The sequence below is a fragment of the Pezoporus flaviventris genome, unplaced genomic scaffold (genome assembly GCF_033815535.1).
Source record: "Pezoporus flaviventris isolate CSIRO_AGI_PZ_B2104156 unplaced genomic scaffold, CSIRO_AGI_Pfla_v1 ptg000070l, whole genome shotgun sequence".
Taxonomy (NCBI): domain Eukaryota; kingdom Metazoa; phylum Chordata; class Aves; order Psittaciformes; family Psittacidae; genus Pezoporus; species Pezoporus flaviventris.
In genome coordinates this window covers 4,689,716-4,708,623 of record NW_026892618.1, presented here as the reverse complement: position 1 = coordinate 4,708,623, position 18,908 = coordinate 4,689,716, and the positions used below count along the sequence as shown (strand labels likewise).

General features: G+C 39.8%; 1 protein-coding gene across 1 annotated transcript in view; it reads right to left on the bottom strand.

Moving 5' to 3' along the window:
• FAT4 (FAT atypical cadherin 4) overlaps positions 1–18,908 on the bottom strand; it is a 131,929-nt gene that overhangs the window by 44,145 nt on the left and 68,876 nt on the right. Inside the window, exons 2-6 of the mRNA XM_061472183.1 lie at positions 18,070–18,201; positions 15,880–16,141; positions 13,313–13,663; positions 8,038–8,960; positions 6,906–7,080 (exon numbers count right to left, since the gene is read on the bottom strand). Of these exons, the coding sequence (XP_061328167.1) occupies positions 6,906–7,080; positions 8,038–8,960; positions 13,313–13,663; positions 15,880–16,141; positions 18,070–18,201 (1,843 nt within the window). The remainder of the gene's footprint in view (positions 1–6,905; positions 7,081–8,037; positions 8,961–13,312; positions 13,664–15,879; positions 16,142–18,069; positions 18,202–18,908) is intronic.

Below are 18,908 nucleotides of genomic sequence, written 5' to 3'. Positions count from 1 at the left end.
TGCTTAGACTGATGCTCATGCAGAAACACACATGCTTACAAAGGCTTTGACAGTGCAAAAGAAATCTTTGTCTCAAATAGTGATGCGACATGGGATCTCTTATCTGTTTCCTATCCATATGATTTTTAAATTTGGATAGTTTTGTATCAAAATTCCTGACTGACTACAAGCCTATGAATTCACCGCACTTTGCAATGTCCCAACAGGAGCAACATTACATTGCAAGACATTTAAAGTGCTTTTGAAAGGGTGGGACTTGCACCCCCCCCCAGAGACAGGTTTCAAGTCCTCTAGTGCGGATATACATCTCCTTATCACTGTTCTCTTCCTCTGAACTCTTCATTAAATTACCTGCAGATGTTTATCTGAAAAGGAAAATAAATAAAAAAATCCCACTGCGGCACTATTACAGAGCTGGACCTACTGGAACACAGGTACAGATAGAACAAAACACTTGCAGTAAAGCGAATGCATAGTATATATTTAGCACAACTTCAAGCTGTTCCATTTAACAATCACCTTCCACACATACACATGCATATTATAATAAACTCATCATTTAGACATCTTAAAAATGGTAGCGAATATATCCCTCCAGTGCAGTGTTTTTCCCCATTGTTGCTTTTGTTTTGCAAATCTCAACATGCATGAAGGCCAAAAGAGTCCTGCCTCACTACACTCAGTGAGAGCTGGAGACAGGATTCCTGACATTAGCAGATGGCAGTTAGCGACTTGTGGCTGTCAGGTTGTGCTCTCCTTCCACAGAAGGCACAAGCACTAATCCCATTTGCCATAACCCCTTGACATACACTTGCAATTTATTAACATCAAAGGTACAGCTTGTTGGAGACAGTGCTCAGAAAAAACACATGTAGGTATCATTGGTTTCTTAGCCAGAACTGCATTTATTTCCAGAGCAAGAAGTGGCCTTCTTCCCACTACATTTCAGAAAATAAATCTTTAAGGAAACTCTTTCACAGCTGAACATAAAGCTCATAACAAAACCTGATGAGTGACTGGTCATCTCCCTGTGCCTGCAGTGCAGGCAGTTCCGGGAGGATGGGCATGACCATGGATGGCACTGCCAAGGCCTCTGGCCACCCAAGCAAGATTCAAAAGAAAAGAGAACCATGACTTAGAAAGGCAAAGACATTTTAAAAAATATTTTCTTAAAACCACCAAATTACTTCTCCTTGTTATAAGTTATTGCTGTAAATAGAAAAAAGAGAGAAGTTGGCTCCTGCAGAGACTGCTGACTGAGGCAGTTTTTGAGTGCTTGTGACTCCTGAATATCCCACAGTGAAATTCCTGTAATGCATAATTTTGAATTATGCTTTAAAACCACCCCGTAAAAATAGTGAAGATTAACCAGCAGGGTAAGTGTTCGGGCCATATGTACACGTTTTACTTGTTCTATCCTTGCAATTAAGGCTTCTCGAAATCATAGCTTTGTATTTGAAGAAAGAGCTAGCAGGGTTTGATTCTATTAGGTGCAATGTCTAATTTTAAAAATGATTTAAGATTGTCAAGACTGGAAAAAAAATTAGTATTTCTCTAAGGCTGAGAAATTGCATAGCATAATGACTGCTCTAGTTACTCTATTCTTCTGCAAAACAGATTACACTCAGTGAACTCATTTGTGCATTTGAAATAGAATTTCATATAAAAGTGATGTTAGCAGAGGGATAATAATTTTAACTTAATTTTTGTTTAAAATTTCTAAACCAATCATAGCAAGACAGATGAATGGAGAGATAAGAGTGGAAAAGTAACAGCCTGAAAATTTACAACAATTTAATCTTCCTTGATATTTTCAATTATCTACTAAATCCTTCATATTAAGCATTATATTCTAGCTTGTTTTCCAGTTTCAATAAATCTACCAGAAACACTTTTCAGGGATACAACAGCTTTTTCACCCCTCAAAATATACCAAGAAGTTAAGAACTAATAATAAAGCAAAAAAGCATAAAACAAGACCGTACAAGAAAGACATCGTTATGTCACCTGCTAACCATCAAGGTAAGCATATGTCAAGTTCATGTAACTCACCAAAGCCTAAAGTGATGTGTAGAATTAGACACAGCACAGAAAGCATGGAAAGCAGGACAGTTCTAACTGAAATTTGTGAGTTGCTTGTTTGGTTTGACAGCACCAAGACTTAAAAATAGCTGAATTTGTTTTCAAAATACAACTTAGTCTTTCCAGGCAACATCCTTTTGCAGAGAAGACTGCCTGTAAATTAGAAATACAGTGTATGCTAAGAAAGCACTATGAGTATAAATGCTTTTAAGCCCAGCCACATAAATCTCACACAATGTTAACCCTCAAGATTCTTCCCATTACTAGAAAATACTTTACTTACTTAAAATACTTTACTTACAAGTCATTTACTTGTTACCCCAAACTGTGAAACATATGAAAATGTGTTAAACCCCAATACAACTACATTATCAGATTTCATTTGATTTTAGGATTGAAGGGAACTCAGAAGACAATTCCTGAGAACAATATAACCTCTCTGCTTGGTTGCCCTCCTCCATTATTAAAGGAAAGAATACACAAGTCAGGGACCACCATTTTCTAAAGAAAAAAACATATGATTGTTTTACATACATGCCCGGGATATATACACAGAGCAGCTAACTAAATATAATAATCAGTCCACTAATTAGCTTCTTTCAGAACTGTTTATCTAAATACTAAATTATATATAAAAAGTATATTAAAATACCCACAGGAATACAGATTCTAATTAGGAACATCACATTTTGATTTTATTGTGTTAACATGCCATTCTGACAAACCAAATCAAGAGATGGTGGCTGCAGTTTATTTAAACAGTAGTCCCGGGCAGCTAGCAGGCTTCCAGATGTGCTACTCAACATCCCTGCAACCAATAAATAAAAGGAGGACTGTTGGAATGTTAACATTTGTCCAGAAAATTGCTCAAAGAGTTAAAGACAGGGATGATAAAAGCAGCTGCACCAGTTCTTGTCAGGCTGCCAGAGCTGAATGTTTACCCAGCACTGCATCCCCACCAGATGGGGTTAAAAACCCTCAAACTTTAGAAAGTCTCTTTTCCCAACCATTTTGCCATGAAGAAAGGCATAGTGTAAATGATTTATGTGGTAGAAACAGACCTGTAAAGACACATTCAAATAGTCACGTGTAGGTTTCTTAGCGTTTATGTTAGCAGACATTTTGGGGGAGCATCTGCAATCTAAACACTATCATGTTATTCCACAGTCCATCTTTTTGCCTGTCATTATATTTATAATTCATGCACTCTGGTCTTACAGCTTGTGCTGCAAAAACGTCTCTGAATTGGGATGGCTGAACTTTGGGATTGAATTATGCTTTACTTCTTGAGGAGAGCTACAGGTGTCCAACTTTGGAAGATGCTGTGCATTCCTAGAGATGTACACTTTGCATGTCTTTGTAAATCCTCACTGTCTAGAGTGGAAGTCTTGTATCTGAGACACAGCAGTAGATAGAGCAGAGTGGAAGGGCAGAAGTAAAGGAAGAGTGATGATAAAACAAGACTGAAATCAAGAATCTTTGTGCAGGCTGTCTTGTGGAAACTGGGCATGAAGCAGGCTGCATGGCCACAGATCACTGAGCCAAGTGCTAGAAAAATGTTTTATCAGTCTTCTCCCTCCCCCAGAGCTTAGGGAAGACTCTCTGCCGACCCAAGATCTACCCTGAGGACCGGGTGGAGGATTAGCAGGCAGGGCCAAGGAATAGTTGCGCCAGAGCCAGGAATATGCATATATCATGACTGACTTCTCTGGGCCTGAGGGGAGCTCTTGCTTGGGAAAGCATTTTTTTCAACTACTGACTGGATTTCTATTGCTGGTGCATGTGGTCCCACCAGCGTTCCCCGTCTGACTTGACTGGCATGCTTAACTGTTAATAACGCAACAACTCTTCTCAAGTGCCCAGGGCTGAGATCTGGCCTCTGGAAGAGCATGGCTGCAAGGCATGACAAAGCAGAGATTTCTGAGCCATCGCAGGCACCACACCTTATGCAGCCCTGCTAATACAGGCTATAAAGCCCATAAGGTACTGAGGATGAAATAAGAACCATTACCAAAGCAGCTGCCCCTTCTGAGGCCACGAATTGTCTACAGTACATTGGACTGACACCTCTAGATAAAAACAATGAAAAATTAAAAATCCTTCTTCTTCCATCAGTTTCCCCATACACAGGCTAGGGTAACAGTGTAAGAACCACAGTCACAAGTTGCTGAAGTAATAATAAACATAAGAAAATTAAGAAGTCCTTGATTATCTATAGGGAGATCAGGAAGACAGCCAAAACTGAATTTGAATCCATCAGTTCTTATGTCTAAAGGTCCTTCTGTGTATGTATTGTGTCTGCTTCCTTGAAAAAGAAAAAAAAAAAAGGAAGTTTTCCATGTGTGTTTCAAATTGTATTGCCTTTACACAAAATCCTTCTTTCTAAGCATAAACAAACAAATACAAACTGAGACACTCTAAAGAAATAGCTACATTAGGCAAAGAGCTGGACATACCAGTGAGTTTCTTTCATAAATATTTAGCAGCTGCTCAAGCACATAGTACTCAAACCACTTTTCTTACCCATTTCTAGATTGTGGCATTGCCATCTTTCTTTCAGAAGCTGCAATTATTTTAGAAAGGCTCCCTCTCACAGAATATTTTTCTAACTCAGTGCCAAATGTCTACAGAAGTACATGTGCATATTATGTACGATAATGTAATTTACAGTAATATCAAATTTGAGACATAAAGATCAACGGAAATCCCACAACCTGCAACTTGGTCCATTTGTTCCACATTACTGTGACATACACGGCTTTATAAGAGGTCCCCAACGAATTACATGCCAGTGTTCTTTACCATCTAGACTGCTTGAACTCCATATGACTAATTCCAACATGGCAGGGATGCCCTTGAATTTACTAAGTATATAATATATTTAAAGTACTTTAAGTGTGTTCATCATGACCATGGTCCACATCCTGCTCCCATGAAATTAAGGGAAGTTCTGGCACTGACTTCTGCTGAAGCTGGATATTTACTTCTGATGTTTTAGTTTAGATAAAATGTGACTAAAATGATTTTAAATTGGCATTCTTTGATGGCACGCATGCAGAGCAAGTCTTCAGTCTAATTAGAAGATGTTGTGTTATTCACCAGGTTGGTTGAAAACTATAGCTAAGTGTGGATTTGTCAGATTGTAAACTTAAACACAGCAGAATGGTTAAATTTAACTTAAAGCTACTACTGAACATCTGCTTCTGAATACATTTGCTAGCACCTTTTAACACTGATAACAGGGAATAATAACATGAGTTAGCTTTATGAGAACACAGCAAATACAAAAAAAAAAGGTAGCTTCATACAGTGTTTACTCAGCATAATATCTATATGTTTAAACACAGGAACTAATAAAACTTACTGCTGTTCTTGTCAGCCCCTTAGGGCAAAGGCCTCAGTCACCTCATGTATTAGACTCCCCTGGATTATCCAAAACTCAGAGATCTCCCAGCACAAATAAATATTTTAATTTGGTATGGTTGGGTAATCTCCTGGATTTCATATTTTTTAGGAACCGTACTCTAGGAAAAAAGATTGTGCTGTTGTCAGACTATTGGCTTACAGTGCTAGGCACGGAATGCAACTGTCTTCTGCTCCCATCCTTCTTCCAAGGATAATTGTTGGCTGTACAACACCCCTTATCAGTTCAACCTTCGGATATTTCATATGTAGACCTAGTTATGTACAGCCCTAACCGACTCCTGCTGACTTGGACTGGGAGAGTAAACAGACATCAGAGATATGATCTCCCTTACGAAACCAGCCTCAGCTTCTGAAGGAATAATAAGTGTGGTTGAAGTCCAAGCAAGTAAAAGTCACAAGTGAGCAGTTTGCAACTAGAAAGTAATGGAAAGCCAGTGTAAAAAATAGAAAGCATACCGTTATCTCTATCCAAAGTGCAAGACAAATAACACATCCAGTCCTAAAATTGTGTACTGCAGATTCAGCTGTGCTCAGGCTGTGAAATACCTGAGTGCTGCTGCAATAGGAAAATATAAGCCATACATATTGTCACTGATACAAGATATGGCACACAATATGGCAGAAAACAGAATTGTATCCACTTGTCAACAAGCTGACAAGTTTCCTTCTATTTTTGGTATTAGAAAGTAAGAACAAGTTCTGCAGTAAATTAAATCCATCAGACCGTGGGGGACTGTAGATGAATCCAGAATATGATGCAGGATGACTTTGTTACTAATATTCATACCAAATCTGAAAACAGAATATTGTGCTCTGATGCCCCAAGTGAAAGTGCAATTAGTCTTCATAACACAAATCTACATCCCATTTTAAACTGAGAAAAATTGTATTATACTTCGGATTCTGGAGCAAATGTATGACTGGAGGCTGAGCAAAGCAGAAAATTTAAATTTGATAAGGAAATTATGTTACTTTTCAGGCATAAGATTTTGGTAAGATTATTTGAGTGGTCATAGCTGTTTTTTGGTCATTGATTTGACCTGTTTGCACATTTCTGATGACAACATTATATTGGATTTTACTGTTACTTATATTGGTTTTTTTTTATTGCAATACATGAGGCTCTTATGACCTAGGTAGGACCACTTACTACTGCAGGGCAAAAAATCAACCCACCTAAATTTGTAGTGAGTCCTATTATCAGAAAACTAGAGATAAGGAAAAAAAAATACCCTGCTTTCCAGAAATCATTTGACATCAGGTAAGCCCAGCTCTCCCTACAGAGATCTAAACTGCAGTTTGGATACCAATCTCCATCCACTAAAATTTCAAACCACCATGAAAATATTTCTTTTCTATCCTGAATGCAATGCTTTCAAGTGACCACTTTGCTTTACCTGCATCAGCAGCTGTGATCAGTAGCATGTACTGTTCCTTTGCCTCCCGGTCCAGGCTCTGCACCACGCGAAGCTCTCCACTGGCAGAGAGGGTGAAGGCTCCTTCTTCATTCCCAGCCACCAGCACGTAAGTAAGTTTGCTGTTTAGGCCTTGATCATCATCTCTTGCTACAACCTATAAAAGCAATGCAAACAAGTGGGAAGAAATATCAAGAGTCGCTGAATGCAGGGTCTGTGAAATCTGGGATAGAAGAAATAAATGCCCCATCCGCAGCAGTGTTCAGGGCCAGGCCAGATGGGGCTTTGAGCAACCTGGTCTAGTGGAAGGTGTCCCTGCCCATGGCAGGGGGTTGGAACTAGATGATCTTCAAGGTCCCTTCCAACCCAAACCATTATATGATTCTATGGTTATCTACAATCCAAATTAACAGATTGAATTAATACAAATGGTTTAAGGGCTAGTATAAATTAGCTATAATTATAAAAATGACTTAACACGGTGATGATGGACTTAAAAGCATAATTTGAAAATATTAAAAGGTTGATTAATTCTTTTTCTCAAGCATAAATACAGTAATGACTGTGCTGGGGCTCAGTGGAAACCACAGATAATCTGGTATAAGCTGAGCCTCATATCAAAGCAAGCATTGCATGTCCTGCTGACTAAATCCATTTAGTGCTCTTTCAGTGTCTGGCACGGAGCCCCATCCCAAGTAGGCAATGATCATCAGATTGAAAGATTTGTTGCATGAAAGTTGAGATTGAGTTGAGATATAAAGCAAATTCTTTAAGTCCTGTGGTAGGCAGGAAGATAGGTAAGGAAAACAAATGAAACTCCAAAGTATTATATAAACTTCTGGTAAACAAAAAACAAACAAACAAACAAAAAAATAAAGCCCCCAAAACCAGCCAAGCAAAAAACCCTGAAAAACCCCACACCAATCAAAAAACCCCATCCAAACAAACAAAAAGGTAAAGGAACCAACAACCACAGCATGTCAGATTACAGCCAAGAGGCAACTTGTCTCCCACCTTTTTAATTTTGGAGGAAAACACTATACATTAATAACATATCCTGAGGCATGCTAATAGTATTATATGAGGTAGATATTTATTTGCTGAACATACGCACCTGAAGAATAACTTTTGGGAGCGTCTCTAAATTCTCAGGGACATTTACAGAGTAGGGAGAAAGTTCAAATGTGGGAATATAATCATTGACATCCTTCAGAATAATACTGACAGTGGTGGTGTCGGTCCTGGGGCTGCTCCCGCGGTCAGACGACTGAACTGTCAGGGTATAGGAGGGGTTTTTCTCTCTGTCTAAAGGCTTGGCAACTGTTATCACACCTGTCACAGAATCGATCCGAAACTCATTATTGGCATCTCCACTCACGATGGCATAGCGGACCTGCCCGTTTGTACCTTCATCTCCGTCCGCAGCAAACACCTGGATTAAATCCGTCCCTGTTAAAGTATTTTCTCCCACCTCTACTTTATAAAGCTTTTGGGCAAAAAGTGGGTTATTGTCATTAATGTCCAGGACTATAACCACCACATCTGTAGATGAAGAAAGGGATGGGTGGCCCTTGTCTGTGGCTACCACGGTTAAGGTGTAGTTGGACACAGCTTCTCTGTCGAGCTCCCCGGTAAGCCTCACTTCACCGTCAATAGTGCCAATGCTGAATTTGTTTCCCAGAGGCCGGAGCAGACTGTATTCGATGTAGCTGTTTGGGCCACTGTCGGGATCGGTCGCCTGTGCTTTAAACACAACTGTGTCTATTGGCGTGTTTTCTGGGACATAGGTCAGCTTCGGGGAGATAAAGCTTGGAGGGCTGTCATTCACATCCAGCAGAATAATGGAAACTTGGGCTGTGCTTGTGTACCTGGAGGCTGGGAGAGGGGCCATGTCATGGACTTGCACAATGAGGCTGTAGAAAGACTGGCTTTCCCGGTCCAAAGGCTGTCTGATACTCAGCACTCCGCTGTTGTCAATGCCAAACTGCCCGGCACTGTCCCCAGAGGCGATGCTGAAGGACAGCTGTGAGTTGGAACCTGTTGTGGGGGGAGAAGAAAGGTAGAGAACATGACTTCCTCCCACTGTCCCAGATATACATGTTTCTGGCCTCATTTCCTATGGAAATGAGGACTGTATAATTGTGCTGCTTGTTCTGCCTCCTTATGACCATTTCTGAATCCACCAGCTAATTTCAGCCAAGTTTCAGAGTGGAGCAGAAGCCTTTGAAATAATTATTTTCTGACAAGAGTTGAAGAAAGAGAGAGGGAAGGATATTAATTGGAGCAGCCACAGAGGGAGCAGCCGGCTGAGCTTGTCTCTGCACTTCATTCAGCAGGAAATGCATTGTGGCAACCAGCATGATTTTTCCTTGTCTACAACGGCTAGGGATAAAGGTTTTGAAGGGTTTTCCTTGGGAAACCAAGACTCAACGGTTCTGCTGCTCACTGAACAACTGTTTTCCTCTCTTTTTCCCAGTTCATCTAAGCAACATTATTATTCATGTAACTATTTCATGAATTCTTCCACCCAATTAAAAAAAGCCACAACCAGAAACTCCCAAGCCTAGTTAGAGCAAGCCAAGTGTGAATACTGGGGAGAGGTATGCTTCCCATATATGGCATGGTATTCCAAAATATCAGATAAACAGCCCTCATCTTGTGATCGAAACGTAACTATCAATTATGGTCAAGGGAGAGATTTATAATTCTGGTAAGGGAAATGCATCCTGAATTTTGACAAGGCTGCAAAATTACCTTAAATATGCCATACAGGAAACAAATGTACGTTACTGCTTTAACTCCAGAGTTCACTCTAAACAGCTCATTTTTGGGAATACCCAATTGGAATGAGTCTTCTCTCATATAGATATATCGCTCTCTCTCAAGATCTCTATATAAAAATATCTATCTTATTCCCATTATAATTAATGTTGAAAATATTGGTTTCTTGTTTTGGATCATAAGGAGTATGATTTAGGATTAGTAGATTAACAGACTGTTCACTACTAATTAACCCCTCAGATGTGCTTTTTCATGCAAAGAAACCGAGCTGTCTGCTTAAGCTGATGATTACTTGGCTGTGTTTTGTCATTTTGCTCAGAAGCTCTTTCCCCTCCAACTGAAATGCTTTGATAACAAAATTATTCCTGCATTAGATTTATTAATCTCTGCCGTTGATTACGCTCAGATTTAGGAGCACTAGTTTTAATTATCTTTCCCCCAGTGGCTACTCTAATTGGCATCTTTCCCTCTCTTTTCTTCTCTTGTAGGAACTTAATTATAAAACAAACAGAACCAAACATGAAAGACAAAATATTTCAATGCAATTAAAGAAATTAATACATTTATATGCCAGATATTAGTGTTTCTACATTACTTCAATCAAGTGAAACAGCGTGAAAATGTAATGCCAGTCTATTTTTGGTCAGCTGTATTTTCAAATGACTAATTCCATGGATGAAAGTCTTCTGACTTAAGTAAAGCACTTGCTGGCAATTCAAGATTTTTGTCAATTGACTTCGGAGATGGGTAGGAATTAGGTCCTAATGAAGAAAATGACTTTAAAATACTCTTCTCCTCCTCCCCCAGAATTTTCTATGGTGGTGTTTGTTCCTATAAAATTTACTGCTTGTTCTTCATCTCACCTCCCTGTACCTTTTCATTCCTTGTCCTGTCATAAGTTTTGATGCTGCTAATTCTTATATAGGTTTAACTGTGAAGCTTAAGTATCAGTGGAGCCAGGACTGCCACTTAATTAAGTGTTCTTTTTAAACACATTGTGTGGCTCATCCATCCTCTCTCCCCAGGTTTGGAACTGGGCTTTTCTTAAGGAGAATGTAGGGGCATTCTCTTTGCTGAACTTTGATTTTATTTAATCTGAGGGTTAATTTGTTAAAACTCTGAGTGAGAGGTCAGATACAGAGCAAGTAATTTCACGATGATGATCCTTTAAAGGTCTTGTTTCTGTTTTTATTTATTTACTAATGAAACAAGACATAATATCCTACACTCTCCCCCATTCTGTAAATACCTGTAGAGTCTAACTGGGAAATCCCACCAGTTTTTGCCTGGAGAAATATCTTACTATACTTTTTAACAAATAGACAAGCTTGCACTTTGCCCTAAGAATTTTCCTGTTAATTCAACATGGAAAAAAAAAAATAATCTGAATTTCAAAATGAATGTGTTTAAGGAAGCTAACTTCTTTATTACCCTGTAAATAACCAGGAGCTGTTGCTTATAATTACCATGCATCTGTATATGAAACTGCCCAAGCTGAGCTAGGCAGCTAGTTTCCCAAGGGGTCTGTTGAAAAAGAAAATGAAAATGGGAGCAGTTGCACTATCACCATGCTTTTGTATTTTATCAGTGTTTATCCTGAAACAACAGGCATACCTCACTATAAAACAATGTCTTTTCAGAGCTCCTTCAGACTATATATATAATCATATAACATGAATAATCAACAGAATTATATTCGTGTGCATTAAGTGCACCATCCGTAAGCCACTTGTAGAAGAATACAGTACTAGCTATTTCTGTACTCCAGATAAATACAAGACGAGAGAGGATAACAAGCTTAGGCTTGAAACAGAAACACCACTAGATCATAACATTTCCTGAAGTTACAGTCTTATGAGGGAACTCAACCTGGCATACTCTTGGAATGAAATTTCTGCCCTATTAATTTTAAATCCAGCCTGTTAGAAAAGTAAGTGTGCCAGAAAATACAGAAGGCAAGATATCTGACTTTTCATTGCATTACTCCTTAAATACTCATTTACTTCATTGATAGCTGAGCTCATGGAGAATGTAAAATGATATGTCAGTGCTATGATATAGTTCACATCCAGTGTGTGCAGATGAAAATTAATGTATGAGGTGGAAGAAAAAAGGAAAACAGATTCATAATGGTTAACTGAAATTAACTTCCAAGAAGATTTAAACCAAATGTACTCCCAACAGGAAAATAACTGGACACAAACCCATTTAGCTATGGGTCTGAAGGAACAATCTCTTCCCTGGATATGCATGATACAAGCACAAGTTCCTCCTCCAACTTATAGGTAGGTTATGTAAAATAAAAGCTTTAACAAGAGTGGTGAAAGAGATCCGTGCAAGAACAGCCAGTGCCACCAAGCTCTAATTTCTGACTTGTTGATTTATCTGATAGAATCATTTCTCACTCACTTTCTCAGTTTGATCTCAAAACCAGCTGCACAATTTTTACCATGGAAAGTTCTATCCATCAGAACAAAATTTATGTTCCCACAAAAATGTTTGAGTTCAATAACTAAGCATTTCCTGAAGCAAAATTGCTTTACTGAATAATTTTGACCAGCTCAGTTATTTTATGTGCATGAAACATGATTCCTCAAAGCACGTAGGTGCTTTGTGCTTGGAGCACACATTTCAGTCCAAGACATTTCTATGGGCTTTGCTGAGCCAGTGTCAAGTTGAAAGGAGACAAGGTTGCTTAACATGTCACAAAAATTACCTGTAAAGTCACTATGAGTGTTATGAATAAGTTTATGTCAGGTCACACTGACTAATGTCAGTATCCTATGGAATGACTTTTATGTATTTTATGGCCATATTTTATAACTATTCTTGCCTGGACAAAAACTGTATGGCAAAATGGTTAAGCAAGTGATAAAAATTGTATCTTTTACACTGCAGCACATTAACACCTTGTGGATGCCATAAATAATCCCAAGATCAAAGCTTATATTATAGAATCATAGAATAGTTAGGGTTGGAAAGGACCTTAAGATCATCTAGTTCCAACCCCCCTGCCACGGGCAGGGATGTCTCACCCTAGACCATGTCGCCCGAGGCTCTGTCCAACCTGGCCTTGAACACTGCCAGGGATGGATCATTCACAACTTTGGGCAACTTGTTCCAGTGCCTCGCCACCCTAACAATAAAGAACTTCTTCCTTATATCCAACCTGAACCTCCTCTCTTTAAGTCTGAACCCACTACCCCTTATCCTCTCGCTAAAATCCCTGACAAAGCCACGTGAACATATAGGTCTAATTTAAATGTGTGCAGCCTAAGCACCAGGAGAGAAATCATGGTGTTCAACTGCTGTAATATGCGCTAGGTAAAATACAGCTTTGCAACTAATTTCTGCAACAGCAGTTAAAAGCCGTATTTGAATGTATTTTTAATTTACCACAAATAAAAATAAGGAAGAAACCACCCACTTAAACCTAATGCGAAATGTGAGAAAACTAACTTCTATTTACACAGCAAGCACTGCATTTAAGCATATGTTGGCATCCTAAGGATAGCCTTAATTTGCCTTTACTACTAGGTCTTCTAATATGGTGCTAAGGTGAAATATGTATTTACTATCAGTGATACAGAATATGAGGAAACACCTACCATCATCTGCATCAGTGACACTGAAGTTGAGAATAGCAGATCCTGGAGACAGATTCTCCATCAAAGATGTGCTGTATGAGGTCATGCTGAACACTGGTGGGTTATCGTTGATGTCCAGTATATTGAAGTACACTCTGATGGTAGTGAACTGGCCTCCCCCATCTTCTGCACAGACAGTAAGGATGTAATACTGCTGTACTTCGTAATCCAGCGCACGGGTCAGGTTGAAGACTCCGGTAACGGGGTTCAGGAAGAAGATACCCTCTTCATCATCTTCATTTACAGTGTACGTGATCTCCCCATTGATACCAGAGTCATCATCTGTGGCTAGAATAGCTGCCACTAAGGAACCTGCACAGCATGACAGGACAACAACATCAGTCATTCCCAAAAGGCAGCTCACTGATGTGGTCAGAACCAACTCATCAAGGAACCCTGCAGAATAAGAGGCATCTTCCAGTAGAAATTCAAGCCCCAACAATGTATAATTACCAGCTATAAAAGGTTTTTGAAAGCTGAAAGGAACAGTATTCAGTATGATGTTTATTTTAAAGGGCTACTAATATTTCAAACAGTAATTATAATTAAGATCAGCTCATTTCCAAGAAAAGAAAAAATTTCACTTCTTTTCCATGGAACCAGATGAATAACTTGTAAAACAGTTAACCATTTTCAAGAAACATGACAATGAAAGTTACTTATCATGAGGATGAAGAGGAGTGCTACAATTTCCTTTAAAACAGCTGAGTACGCTGGTATCTTTTACACCCATTTGATCACTTCATGCTCTAACAATTCTGATTGCTGTAAAGCTGTGGCTGCCCCATCCCTGGCAGTGTTCAAGGCCAGGCTGGATGGGGCTTAGAGCAACCTGGTCTACTGGAAGGTGTCCCTGCCCATGGCAGGGGGTTGGAACTGGATGAGCTTTAAGGTCCCTTCCAGCCCAAATCATTCTATGATTCTGTGTGATTGCACATTAATTGGTGAAGAGGGCTGTCCAAAAGCCGGTCAGGATTATCAGCCCTCCAGCGATTTTGATCACAGTGCAGTCAGAGAGGCTCAGCAGAGGTACAAGCCCTAGGAAGGTACAATTCCCAGTCACAGCTGCCAGGCTTCAAGGGGAACAGGAATTCTTTTCTGGGACAGAGAACAGAACCCTGAAGGGGAACAGGTGAAGCTGCAGTACTTAAAAGTACAAAATCAGATTTTTCTTCTTTCAGAACCTATCACCACTGAGCTGTGTTAGGACACAAATGTACACCCCATAAATGATCACAGAGAGGCCTCATCTTAATGCGGAGGGAATTATGCTTGCCATTTCCAGGGTTATTCCTGTTAAAACAGACAGAGTCTCAAGACTCTGCATGACAAGAGAGGAGAGCATAGCTGGGGATCAGGAACCAAGCCAGCCCGTGCTCCACAGACATCTCAACTACTATCATACCAGATTCCTGAGGCACAGCTGATTGCAGTGTAATCCTTCAACGCAAAACACCATTGAATTATGGGACTGTGAGCGTGGGACAGGGTGCAAAATTTGGGAGGCATGGGGATAATATTGGTTATCCCAAGCTGAACTTCCCATGCTTATAAGTCAAAGCCCTAAACTAAAAGGTTGAAAGCTATCACCATGCCATTTGTATCCCCTTTGTTTATTCACATTTCAGAACAAGCTTCTAAGATGCTTCAGTTACTAATACTGGCAGACACTGCTTTTGTATGAGCAGTCTGTATAAAATACTGGAAAATTTCTATTGCCAGTAATATTAATTTCTGGAGACATATAATACAGCACAGCTTTCAAAAAATTTTTTGTGGTCTAAGTATTTTCTAGTTTATGAACTAACTTTTAAATATCAAAGCATTCTTGGATACAAAACAAGATTTACAAGGAGAAAACAACAACTTAAGAGATTGGTGATCAGATTTAGGAACCACAATTAATTATGTAAAGGTTAGATTTTCTACAAAAAATAAAACATGTCAAAAACAGGAGTCAGAGCTAAGATCAAGGAAATATGATGTTAGGGTTAATAACTGAGGTCATGTAGGGATTATTCTTAAGGAATCAGCATATTACTGGCTGCTCAGTGGTCACCCATTATCTGATCCTACACTTGATGAATTAAGTACTGTAAGTCACCTTCACTGAAGATGGCTCCCTAAATCAGTATTAGCATCACCATTACACCTTCATGACAGGTTATACTGTTTGTATCCTATAAGTTGTTCTTTCTCTTACTTTTCTTTTTGCTATTTTCTAAAATAATTTCACTCAGAGACTTCCACTGGGATACAGGCATAATTGCTATTCTGCACCTAGGATTTATTTGAGTGGCAATCATTTCTCCATTTCCCATTGAAAAGAAATTTGAACCCACTAGTGATACAGATTTCCTATCAAACAGCATGATGTGACTCCCTCTGTTTCTCTGTCCCATCTAAAGCCTTTAGCATCTTCTGCCTCCTGGCCAAGTCAGACAGGTTGGCTACCCCTTCCCATTCAAATCCCTGTGGACTGACAAAAAGAAAATTTCAAGTCTATTTTAGAATAATATCCTATTTACCTGGAGTGGCATCTTCTGGGATGTCGAAGGAATACACTGGCTTGGAGAATTTGGGGATATGGTCATTAACATCGCTAACAGTGATGTTTATTCTCATATCTGAGGACTGCAGGCCGTCATCAGCACGAACCAGCAAGGAGTACTTGGAGCGGCGCTCCCGGTCCAGGCGCTTGGTGGCTATCAGGTCTCCTGACTCAGGGTCGATGTGGAAGCTATCATCCGCACCGCTGATAATAGTGTATGTGACCAGGGCATTGGCTCCCTAAGTAAAAACAGAAGTGGTCAAATCAAGATATTTGCCAGGAAAACCACATCATAATTTTCTGTAAGACAAGAAACATTCCAGTAACTGTACTTGGCGAATATTTGTCAGAACAGTTTCCCTTAATAAACAGCTTTCCTTCCCAGTCCCTGCTTCAGATCCCCAGTAAAGATATATGCGCACACAGTTTTTACTTATGAGACATATGACAAGGTTACCCAGATACATTTTGCTCCTGCCAGTGGGATCAGCTCTGCTTTTCTCGCATTCTGAAGGTGAGATGGAAGACGGTGCAGAGGGACAAGGGATGCAAGGAGGGAGGACCAAGGATAGCCACAGAGCAGCTCTATCAGAGCATGACCAGAGCTGCAGCCCCCAGTCAGCAGAAACTCATGGGAGCCATGCAGGCAGCAGGCTCTCAAAGGCCAATTTCTGCATGGAAATACATTTACCCCGGAAAATAATCAGCCTCAGAGTGACAAATCATCTGTCATTAAAATCATAGTTCTGGGTTCTGCTGGAAGTCAAAAGCATCAGCTTTTGTGTCAAAGAAAGCATCCCATTCATCTGTGGAAAAAAAGGGTTCATTTGAGCATTTTGGTTAAAAGGAAAATTAAGGAAAAATAAAGTTACATTAAAAAATGATCAATACTTGTTTAGTTTGTTGTTTTGGGTTTTTTTTTTCGCTTTTTCCCCTTACAGGCTGAAATTAAAACTTAGGAGAAAAATATGGAAACTTCAATTCAAAAAACACTGACACACTGCATTTTGCCTCAGCCCTATTCTGTCCCAAACACTGAGAAAAGTCACCTGCAGCTAACAACCAAATAGACCCATCTTACAGATCTTAGCCCTGAGGAGTACTGAGGTTTCCTGGGAAAAGGAATGCTACCTGAGATCTGTTTCCACCCACCTCCTGGGGCTGGGGAGGTGGTTAAAGCTGGCTATGGCAACAGGTGGGTGGTCCAGGGGATACAAGGGGCTGACTAGAACACACAGCACCAGCTTTAAGGGAAAACAGAAAGAGACCTATGATCCTGTCCAAGATAGGCTTAAGGGAACTGAAGTTTTGGTAACCTCCAGCATCAGATACGTGTACCTATACCCCATGTGCTAACTATGCGTTTTGGTGGACAGGAGATATTTACTGTGGCTCCTCTCAGATTTCACAGCTGCAACCTGAACACCAGTGGCACTTCTGAGGTGAGCAACAGATCAAAGAGACCAGAGAGAAAGAAATTCTGCAGCTGTTTCAAACACTCTTGCCTAAAAAAGCAAATTAACAGAAATAAACTCCCACTTGTATTTGTGAGATGGGAGACATGTTAGATACCTGACCTCATGGGAGTGCCTAGTGCCAAACCATTTCTCTGGGGTGTTGTTTCAAAGAGGTGGCCTGAGCTAACTGATAAAATGAAATTTAGAAAGAAAACAAGCTTCTGCAAGGACTACAAGGGTGCCCAGAGAAGCTGTGGCTGCCCCATCCCTGGCTGTGTTCAAGGCCAAGCTGGACAGGGCTTGGAGCAACCTGGTCTAGTGGAAGGTGTCCCTGCCTGTGGCAGGGGGTTGGAACTGGATGAGCTTCAAAGTCCCTTCCAACCTAAACCATTCTATGACTCTGTGATTTTTTGCCATTAGTGGAACCCCTCATTCAGGGATGTTAGGAAAACGTTAACTCATGATATGCAAGCCAGCGAGTAGCCTTCAAGTAACAGAGTGTTTATCTCACTTGCTTGTGTGTGTTTGCCTCTGCATGACTCTGTGATACTGAACACTGTTTTGTGAATAGGCCAACTGCAGTTCAAAGCATGACCACAATGACTCCCAAGGCCAAGCTCTCACAAAGGCAATAAGGGAGCAGGTAAAACCACGTATTTTCAGTATAGCATTTTTAGTACAGATACTCAAATATGAAGCCACACTCCCACCTCATCAGCATCCATGGCTGTCAGCTGCAATATTTTTGATCCATCTCCTATATTCTCTTCTACAGTGAGATCAAGCATATCTGTGGGGAATACTGGTGGATTGTCATTGATATCCTGAAGTGTTATTTCCACCTGTAAAAAGCAGGAATAGGAAAAAGTTGTGTGAACACTGTGAATTAGACACTGATTGGACCTGAATGCTACAAATCACATAATTTTGAAAGAAATCAGGAAAATTGTTCTTAATCACATAAATTAGAACATTCCCAAATCACACCAACAATAGGAAAAGTCCCTCCGGATATTAAAATTCCACGTTCTTGTAAAATACCCATAGGAAACCCTCTAACATAAATAAAGTTAATTTGACTTGATGATAGCAACTGATTTTAAATTGTCCTAGTCTAGTTTATATTGGAAAAGATCCACTGATAGACTGTCACTCTAATCCTCAAAGTCGGCCCCTGGAGTATAGCTGCCAAGTCCCAGGGCAGGAGATCATTCAACCATAAAATGCTGCCTGACATAAAGATGAGGTGGTGTAAAATTCTCCCTGAAATGTTTATATATTGGCAACCCTCCGTTCTGAGGGAGCAAAAATCACCCTTGCTCTTTAGGCTTAAAAAAAAAAAAAAATCACTTTTTCTTTCTTGCTCTAAATGCAGACATAAATGTTACTCTAGAAGCACCCACTAGCACCTCCTGACCCATGAACACTTCAACTGAAGTTCTTTTCACGCACAATATCTGTATGTTTTATAGTAGCGATAGTTACTGAAAAGTCGCTTTGTGTTCTTTATTCCTAGTTTTTCACAAGCAAGATTGCTGCCCTGCTGATA